Source organism: Odontesthes bonariensis, chromosome 4 (assembly GCF_027942865.1).
Source record: "Odontesthes bonariensis isolate fOdoBon6 chromosome 4, fOdoBon6.hap1, whole genome shotgun sequence".
In the NCBI taxonomy this organism is placed as follows: domain Eukaryota; kingdom Metazoa; phylum Chordata; class Actinopteri; order Atheriniformes; family Atherinopsidae; genus Odontesthes; species Odontesthes bonariensis.
Window position 1 is genome coordinate 3336309 of NC_134509.1, and position 10713 is coordinate 3347021.

At 40.5% G+C, this 10713-nt stretch overlaps 1 protein-coding gene across 1 annotated transcript; it reads left to right on the plus strand.

Annotated features, from left to right (window-relative positions):
- Positions 1–302: 302 nt before the first annotated feature.
- cacng3a (calcium channel, voltage-dependent, gamma subunit 3a) lies at positions 303–7734 on the plus strand. Its single transcript, XM_075464322.1, has 4 exons — positions 303–513; positions 5932–6015; positions 6103–6243; positions 7172–7734. The coding sequence occupies exons 1-4, from the start codon at positions 303–305 to the stop codon at positions 7732–7734; spliced, it is 999 nt and encodes a 332-aa protein (XP_075320437.1).
- The last annotated feature ends 2979 nt before the right edge of the window (positions 7735–10713 follow it).

Genomic DNA, 10713 nt, shown 5'->3' on the forward strand with positions numbered 1-10713 from the left:
CTCTGACAAAATGGCCACAGCCCGTGGTCCTCCTCTGCGGCTTTTACGCGGAAACATTTGCACGCTTTGAGCAAAGTTTGATGCGCGTAATGAGCGTCTGGTACGGTTATCCAACTGTATGAGTTTTGCGCGGCTGCACGGGATAATGCGCTCAAACGCTCATCTGTGGGTCCTTCAGGCGACTGGAACTACAAAAAGTTAAGACACCAGAAGTTGGTTGTGAACAGTTTTTCTAAATCCCGCAAGTGTTGGTACTCTGGAGGGCTCCTCGGTGCGGCGGCGGCGGCGGAGGCAAAGCCGACATGAGGGTGTGTAACCGGGGAGTGATGATGCTGCTGACCACGGCGGGGGCTTTTTGCGCCTTCAGCCTCATGACCATCGCCGTGGGCACGGACTACTGGCTTTACTCCCCTGGGATGTGCCGCTCCAAGAACCTGAACGACAACGAGACGGTTCACAAGAACGAAGAGGTTCTGACCCACTCGGGTCTGTGGAGGACCTGCTGCACCGAGGGTAGGGTGCGCTCTATTCCGTGCGTCTTCTCTTTTGTTTTTCCTTTCCTTTTCTAATTCATTCATTCATAACCGAGTTCAGAAGTTTCGCTATCATGCTGGTTTCTTAAAAATACCTTTAAAGGGATAGTTCGCCTCTTTTGGCATGAAGCTGTATGACATCCCATATCAGCAACATCATTTATGAACATCTTCTTACCCCCTGCTGCGTCCTGTGAGCAGAGTTCCAGCCTCGTTTTGGTGTTGATGAAGGTAGTCCGGCTAGTTGGCTGGGGTTTAAAAAATAAAGCGTTTTGCTTCTCAGAACAATATGCGTTCAACAGAGTAATACATAGTAGTAATACATAGCACTTTTATGAGGAGCACTCCCATCTATGAAATGTGACGCCTACAGGTGTTTATATCTACAGAAATATTTACATTCAAACACATTCTGAATCACATGGATATAAATCACAGTCCCATATGACCTGACGGTGTTAAATACAACATAAAGGGGTTTTATTGATGGGTTTTTAATGAATAAAAGAATAAATTATTCTAATGAAAGCACTACGTTTTGATTCAAAATTCTATTTTCAACTGTGAATAAAAGACACTTAAACTAAATTTCAGATAAAGGTGCAGCTGCTCGGCAAAAAGTTGCTGAGCAAGGTTCACTGGTGGGTCGCAGCTCTTTGTGCCGAAGGAAAAAATATCTCATCGAGCAGGGAACTTATTTAAGTGTGGCACATCTCACCTTTTTGTCATTTTTTTAATATAGACTGAATTAATGAGGGTGTATCTTGAAGAGAAATAGAGCAGGGGTCAAGTCCTGGATCTGGGATGGATGGAAATGACATTTATCTTTCTTTGCCTTTTAATGACACCATTCCTGGTCTTGCACTCATGTCTCCCGTTTTCTTTGCTAATTTTCGGAATTCATAGAAAATGTGCCGCCGATTTTCTTTCTCTGTCTTATATTTCACTTTCACTCCACTCTGCTCCTCTCTGCCCCTCCCTCTGCTTACCGCCTCAATTGAATCTAAAATGTTCTAATGGGGAGGCAACAAAGCATGCAGAGGACATCAATGCTTCCTCTGCATGCTTTGCTGCTTATGAGTTTGTCTGTGTCACTAAAAGCCACGAACCGGAAGAGAGATCTATAGCTGAAAGCTGCCAGGTCGACGTATGGAATATATAACTCCGGATCGGGCCAGAAGAGCTGGTAGAGATGTGTGTATGCATTGGCTGTGTGAGGACATTAAACACTGTGGGACAGGTTCACAATGAGATGCAGATGTGAGACACCAATGTCAGATTATTCTAAGTTTGAATAGTTTGAATAACAATGATATAGGTGTTTAGACACAAATTTATTCCTGAAAACGATCCAAATGAATGTTTTCCCAGTGTTGGACTTTTCTCACTCACCGTGGGTAACCATGGCGATCAAAAGCACACAGTCAATACTGGTGAAATCAGTGTGGCAAGCAGGAACAAACTCATCAATATGTGCCTGTGTAAATATCAAAAGGGACGGGGTAATGATGGCAGCCGGCTTGAATCGGGCTGATTCTCCGTAGGTCTACATTAAAGTGTTGTAGTGCAAAGGAGGATTGTGCGTCTACTCGTGTTTGACCACACGTCTGTCTGCAACCAAGGCCAATGGATAACCTGGATTCACTACACAGGCAGAGCAGTGAAAAGAAGAAATCTGCCAATCTTGCACCTTCTTGTTGGTGTAGCGGCTTTTTACTATCTGTTGCGTTGTGTATTTCACAGAAGAAGACTGTTGGCAAACTCGCCTTTTATTTCGGACGTCTGGTGGGGAATTAAGACAGTCAGTCCCGCTTTCCTTGAAAACTGTGCAGCACTAGCCATTTTATAAACAAAAAACTAGGGCTGGGGAACAATTAAAATGTTTAATCTAATTAATCACATGATTTTCCTGATTAATCACGATTATTCGCATTTGTACGCAAAATCCAAAAATGGATCCAAAAGTAGCGTATAGCTTTTAGCATTTAGCTTTATTTTAAATGTGCTGCCATATGAATGAAAGTGCCATAACATTTGTTGTGCATTTTGAAATACGTGCTTTTATGTTGAAACAAGTAAAACAGGAAGTAGCGCCGGTTAGCTCCGTTAGCTTCACAACTGTAGCAGTGATGTTAGCTGCTAGTTTATCTTTATTTTATTACGCCATGCTTGGTGGTGTTTGCTGTAATTGTGTGAATGTGATGCATTCAACAGACTTTTACAAAAATAAAACCTGCGTTAATAAATAATTAACAAGTTAACGTGATAATAACCAGTTAACTCGCCCAACACTACAAGAAACACAAAAATACCGTCAACATTTATGAAAAAGAATGTGCTCAACCGTTTGGGAGCTATAGGTTTATAAAATACAACTTAAACCTTAGTAATAAAATGAAAATAATTCATATAAAACAATAGTTGAGCTCATAACTCGTGCACCTACCAGGGAGACGGCGAGGTCCGACTGCTGTTTACTGCATTTAAGTACCATAGGACTAAGTTTGTGTGTTGTGTGAAAAGTGGAATCACACGACACCTTAACTCCGTTACACAGGGTTGTGCTTAGGTGTGGGAGGTTTTTTTAATTTGTATTGTGGAATGTAAACCCGAGTAAATGCTTTTAAAAGATCAGCAATCAATCATTCTTTCTTATGCTCGCCTCAGCCCCAAAACACAGGTGATGGCAAACATACTACCAACTCACCAGAGGTGTTTTGTGGGGTAAATATCTCCCTGGCACTTTGTTTAACTTCTGGTTCTTGAGGTTGAAATGGAGTCTCTATGCTGTGCTTCTACTTCATGACCGGAAAAGAAAACATTCACTTTACACTTACTTGAGGTATGATTTTAATCACGTTGCCTGTTTTCTGAAGGGTTTATCATATATTTGCAGAAATGGTACCACGGTTATCTTGTTTTGTGCTTCACCAACATCAGGGCAGCTGTGAGGAATAGGTGCACACCAAGTATTAGATGGGTAAAAAACTAACAAACAAACTGAGTTTTCTCTACCAAAACTAAATGGATTATATTTTGTTTTTGTAGGAATATTGCTGCTTCTGTGCACATACATATATTTACTTTACTTTATTTTACACTCTATTTTATTCTATATGTATATATTTTTAATCTTATTTTGTATTTTAATCTTGCTTATATATTTTATTTGATATTCTACTATTCTAATTTAGGAATTTTTAATTTTACTTTAACTTTCCATGAATGTTACTTTGCTACCTAGTTTATATTTTGTATTTTATAGTTTATAGTTTGTATTTTGTGGACGGCGGTCAAAGGTCATTTCACTGCATGTTGTACCGTGTATAACAATGCATGCGACAAATAAAACTTTGAATCTTGAATCTTCTGTGCTGCTATGCTCAGCCTATTTATATGTGTCAGTGGCATGAGAACTTAAAAGGTCACTAAACAACACAACTGGGGGTTAAATAATTTATTGTTTTGATTTCAGCAGATTGATTTCTTAGTCCAGGATGGGAAATGGACATTGTTATGTGAACTAGCTTATGTGATGCTATTCGGTCCCTTGCTTGTTCACATCTGTGTGGGATTCCCATGTTTTTAAAAAAAAAAAAAGAAGAAGAAGAAGAAGAAGAAAAAACACTCAGAATAGAGTAGGATAAAAGTGCAGCCAGGTTACTCCCACATTATTGCCTCAGCACTAATATGTGTCAGATTCACATGTATGAGTTGAATTCAACCGTAATCTTTCCTTATTCATTCATAAAGATTTGACAAAAATTAGTTTTCACAATTCATTCGCGACTAAAAGAAAATCAAACTACTAAGTTATTTTAAGTTGCGTCTTACCTGGTGTAGACAGAGGTTAGAACTAAAAATCTCACTTTTGCATCATATTGTTATAAACTTTCTCACAATTTTCTGTGTTATGCACAGTGGCCACTCCCCTGCTGCACGTCTGCTGTGACTATGAGACAGTAAAAGTGCATGAAAGGTGTGCAAAAACTTACCATCTTTTAAATCTTTGTAAAAAAAAATACTGCCCAGTATCAAATCAAATCAAATTCATCTGTAGCACATTTCATGTCCAAAACAGTTCAAAGTGCTTCACATAAAATAAAAGCATTGCAGCAGGGAGTGGAAGAAGCATTAAAAATACATAAAAGAATATAAAGAGAAACAAATAAAATCATTTAAATGAATTTAAAAACAAGCAACAGTCCAGATAAGTTAAAAGATATCGTGCAGATTTCATGCAGAGACACATGAGAACAGAAATGTCTTTAACCTGGATTTAAAAATGTCTCCATTTGGTGAAAGTTTAATCTCCACTGGCAGTTTGTTCCACTTGTTTGCAGCATAACAGCTAAATGCTGCTTCTCCATGTTTAGTCTGGACTCTGGACTGGACCAGCTGACCTGAGGCCTTGGATCTCAGAGCTCTGCTGGCTTTATATTCTCTGAACAGATCACAGATTGTAAACCATCAGCAGGCTTTTAAAATCTATTCTTTTCAGTAGTAAGCTATTACCCGTCTGACGTGACTGCTGATGGCGTCGTCTTATCAGTGGCAGGATAGGCTGGGCAGATTCCAGTGACAATTATTGAGACAGAGTAAATTCTGATAATGACTTCATTTTAAAGGATAAGACCGTTTTTTTGACATTGGGCCCTTGATTTCACATCATAACATGATGTTCTACTCACCCCTGCTTGTTGTTGGTAATTTGGAGCTGTTCCGAAGATATTCGAGAGGCGTCTGGCTGCTCTCTTGAGATATTCGGTTTTGGTTTCCTATGGGCAACGTTATACAGGCACAAACTATGCTGTTTATAATTTATTAATTACTGTACACTAGCACTGATAACGTGGAGGTGCGTCGCTTACTTCAAAAAATCCGGGTTACTGTAATTTTGAATTTTTGTCGTAAAGTGGGTGTTACTGTCGTCATCATCGTGCTACTACCACAGACCCACTTTACGACAAAAATTCAAAATTATAGTAACCCGGATTTTTTTAAGTAAGCGACGCACCTCCACGTTATCAGTGCTAGTGTACAGTAATTAATAAATTATAAACAGCATAGTTTGTGCCTGTATAACGTTGCCCATAGGAAACCGTTTCATGGCCGAATATCTCAAGAGAGCAGCCAGACGCCTCTCGAATATCTTCGGAACAGCTCCAAATTACCAACAACAAGCAGGGGTGAGTAGAACATCATGTTATAATGTGAAATCAAGGGCCCAATGTCAAAAAAACGGTCTTGTCCTTTAAGTCTGTTAAAATCAATTCCAGCTGCTTTCCGAGGTAAGTTTAAAACCAAAGTGTATGCAGAAAAATAAAGAAGCGTAACAGATGCTTGGATGGCTGGCCTTGTTGTGTATAAAAGAGCCTGTTTTTGTGTTTTTCTTCAGGGATTTTTGAGGGCGTTTGCAAAGACATTGATCACTTTCCTGACGATGCAGACTACGAGCAGGATGCTGCAGAGTATTTACTAAGTGGGTAACAACAGAGTACGTTCAACAGTTTGCTCTGACAGCTGTGATAGACATTTCATCCGTTCACTGTCCCACCACTCTCTTCAGGAGCGGTACGAGCCTCCAGCCTCTTCCCCATCCTCAGTGTGGGATTACTATTTCTTGGGGGTGTTTGTGTAGCTGCCAGTGAATTCTACAAATCACGCTACAATGTCATTCTCTGCGCTGGTATTCTCTTTGTCTCTGCAGGTCAGACACAAACACAAGCACTGATGTCAACATCTTATATTTCTGGTCAATTAGTCTCCCAAATGACCTGAATGTAACCCTTTCAGACCATTCTTTAATCTCCTATTTTCAGTTTTGGTGTACTCTTGAGAAAAATGTTTTATTGCATTTGTCTTGTTTTAATTTAGCCTTAAAGGGACAGTTCGCCTCTTTTGACATGAAGCTGTATGACATCCCATATCAGCAACATCATTTATGAACATCTTCTTACCCCCTGCTGCGTCCTGTGAGCAGAGTTCCAGCCTCGTTTTGGTGTTGATGAAGGTAGTCCGGCCAGTTGGCTGGGGTTTAAAAAATAAAGCGTTTTGCTTCTCAAAACAATATGCGTTCAACAGAGTAATACATTTGCATCACAAAATGGTTCTCCAGGAAAAAGTCAGACCTCACAATCTCTTGGCCCTATTTTCTCTCCCTTCATATCAATGCGTTCAGCCGCCTAGCGATAGCCGTGCCTGTTACTGTATTTACTGCTCGGTCTGCACTTCGGTCTGCACGGTCTGCACAGCAGGCAGTGATACGAAGGGAGAGAAAATAGGGCCAAGCGATTGTGAGGTCTGACTTTTTCCTGGAGAACCATTTTGTGATGCAAATGTATTACTCTGTTGAACGCATATTGTTTTGAGAAGCAAAACGCTTTATTTTTTAAACCCCAGCCAACTAGCCGGACTACCTTCATCAACACCAAAACAAGGCTGGAACTCTGCTCACAGGACGCAGCAGGGGGTAATAAGATGTTCATAAATGATGTTGCTGATATGGGATGTTACACAGCTTCATGTCAAAAGAGGCGAACTATCCCTTTAAACACTAAACGTGTACATTATTGTTTTTTTTTCAGCTAATTTTCAGCACATCCTGACCCTCTTTATCCCTCTTAATTCTTCTTTAGGTCTTAGTAACATCATCGGCATCATTGTATACATATCAGCCAACTCAGGGGATCCCAGCCAAAGTGACAACAAGAAGAGCTACTCCTACGGCTGGTCCTTTTATTTCGGAGCGCTGTCCTTCGTGCTGGCTGAGATGGTGGGCGTCCTGGCAGTGCACGTGTTCATTGATAAGCACAGACAGCTGCGCACCAAAGGTCGGCCTTCTCTCATGAAACCCCCCATCTCCCGCACCTCGTCTTACTACCGCAAGCGTTACTACCAGAGCCGGAGCCGCCGCTACAGTTACAAGAGCAACCAGAGCATGGGGGACTCGGCTTATCAAACACCGTTGATGCGTTGCAGAGAGCCGCCCATCTCAGCCGAATCCAAAGTCACGGCCATGGCGGGTTTGCCTTCACCGGTGACGGTGGACTCAGCGTTCATGCTGTACACCTTAGCCTCGCCTCTCAAAGACGGTAAGATTAACATGGGCATGGATGATTTAACAACGGCTGCCGCGCACAACAACGCAGAGATGCTGCCGGGAAACTGCGCCTCCAGTCGAAGGACGACGCCGGTCTGAGGAGTTAGAGGCAGGGAAGGGGAGATAAAGCACACTGTGACAGGACAACTTTAGCAGAGAGTCGCAGATTTTCTGTTTTTTCTGTCAATCAGTTCATCTTTTCAGGTCAAGAGAGAACCAGTTTGTTTGATTTGCTGTTGTCAAACTCAGAGAAAAATAGAAGACGTGAACAAGAACACAATCGTGAGACCCGTTTTTTTGTGTGTTTTTGTTAGGGCTGGGCGAGTTAACTCGTTATTATCGCGTTAACTCGTTAACTACGCATTAATGCATTATTTTAAATAATTTTTGGGGGCTTTTGTGCCTTTAATGGAAAGTTCAGAGAGACAGGAAGCAAGGGACAGAGAGAGGGGGAACAACACGCAGCACAGGGCCGTCCGATGTGGGACTTGAACTGGGGCCAGCTGCAGCGAGGACTGTAGCCTCTGTACATGGGGCGCCTGCTCAACCCACTACGCCACGGACCACCCCTGTTTTATTATTTATTTTATTATTGTAAAAGTCTGTTGCTCACAGGCTTTTATTTTGTAAAAGTCTGTTGCTGTCTGCAGACAGTGGAGCGAGGCTTCTACATAAAAACTACAGAAAGATGCTGATGTTAAAAGTGTGTTTGCACAACAAATGTTATGGCACTTTCATTCATATGGCAGCACATTTAAAATAAAGCTAAATGCTAAAAGCTATACGCTACTTTTGGATTCATTTTTGGATTCTGCGTACAAATGCGATTAATCGTGATCAATTAGATTAAACATTTTAATCGTTGCCCAGCCCTAGTTTTTGTTAGTTTCTGCAATGCTACTGTAGATAAATCTGTGATTTGTGTGCAAGTTAGTTTGTGTGTTTCCAGTAATGCGTCAGTTATGGTGAAGCTGTCCATAAAAATGAGAAACGGTCATGGAAATAAAAAGCAAGAAAAAAAACACACACCTGACTCTGACATAACTGTGTGCTGCTCCTGTCCTCATTTTTGTGTCCCAAAGTGTAGCTTTTGTATTGAACAGGCAGGAGTCTGCGTGTGAGAGTGAATATTCAAACGTGCGTTCTTGCATTAGTGACGGCAGAAGCAAATGTCCAAGCTAAGCACAGATATATGAGCAAAGGCACAGCTAAGTTAAGACCCCCTGCGCTTACAAAATATCAAGGCCTTCCTGTGTATGAACGCGCATGAATGAGCCGTGTTACTGACGGTGTCAGGGTGGGACAAACAGCCTCAGAAGACAGACTGTACATCAGCACAACAGCGGGCAGACAGAGAAACCTGGAGGGTTACCATGGCAGCGGCAGCAGTATCCAGGTAAACATTTAAGGCAGCTGTGATGAATTTGATTTCACAAGAAACTGCAGTTACCTTTTGAGCTCTTCATATATTTTCTTCAATCTTTCGGTGTCTATCGTCCACAGGAGGAAGTCACACATAGTGAGCTGAGAGTCTTGTTTTCATGTCATTTCCAGTCCCCGGCACTTTGACACTATTTCAGAGACGTCCGTCACAAAATCCTGGCATGGGTGTGATATAGCTGAGCATCTTAATCCTCTTCTACACGACGCCTCTGGAGCACTAAATGAGTTATGAAGCCATGATTGAACAAGTTGTTAAAGAGTAGGTTGGGGTCGTAGAATAATGAGAAAATAAAAAGATTGCATTAGATCACTGGACAAACAGTACAATGTAGGTTAAGTTTGTAGCTGCATCAGTTGATTAACTCAATATATCATTGAACAATCAATGTTATATCTGTGAAATAACTGTGTTTGGCATGCAGCCAGCAGAAGCCGGTTTCTGACCAGGAGGAAAAACTAAAGAAAAAAAAGAAAGTTTGAAGTTATAGAAATAAGAGTTTCAAAATGAACTGTACATCACATTTAACTAACAAAATAATTTCCCCTTCCCTTTGATGACCATTTATTTGAAGCAGTCTCTTAGCTTTGGTTTGGTCTCTCGTCACTATAAATGCTCTAAGGATCCGAAGGAGGAACACACAGGAAAATGACCTTTCACACTGAGCCCATTTGGAGCCTTGTAATCACTCTTCTCCATCAAATCAAATCAGATCAAATCATATCAAATCAAATCAAATTAAATTAAATTAAATTAAATTAAATTAAATTAAATTAAATTAAATTAAATTAAATTAAATTAAATTAAATTAAATTAAATTAAATCAATCAAATTTATTTGTAGCACATTTCATGTACAAAACAATTCAAAGTGCTTCACATAAAATAAAAGCATTGCAGCAGGGAGTGTAAGAAGCATTAAAAATACATAAAAGAATATAAAGAGAAACAAATAAAATGATTAAAATGAATTTAAAAACAAGCAACAGTCCAGATAAGTTCAAAGATATCATGCAGATTTCATGCATAGACACATGAGAACAGAAATGTTTTTAACCTGGATTTAAAAATGTCTCCATTTGGTGAAAGTTTAATCTCCACTGGCAGTTTGTTCCACTTGTTTGCAGCATAACAGCTAAATGCTGCTTCTCCATGTTTAGTCTGGACTCTGGACTGGACCAGCTGACCTGAGTCCTTGGATCTAAGAGCTCTGCTGGCTTTATATTCTCTGAACAGATCACAGATGTATTTTGGGCCTAAACTGTTCTGGGATTTGTAAACCCACAGCAGGCTTTTAAAATCTATTCTGTGAATCTATTCCATCAGGAACGTCTTCATTGGTACACAGATAGCAGTAAGCACACAATCAAGCAAACAATCGTTATCGCAAAAAGCGATGAACAGATGATAGATCTGAATATAAATTTTGAAGCAGCCTACCGATTGAGATTGCTTAAAACAGTCATCATTGTGGATATTGTGCTGTGAAGCACAGCTTACTTATCATAGTATGTCTCTCACACACTCAACTGAAACATCCAATTATTTTCAACGCTTGTGATTCTCAGCCAGAGATTTGGGACCCCCAGGGGTGTTTGTAAGATATTTTTTTAAGCTGGCCAGATGGTTGTGGAAAAA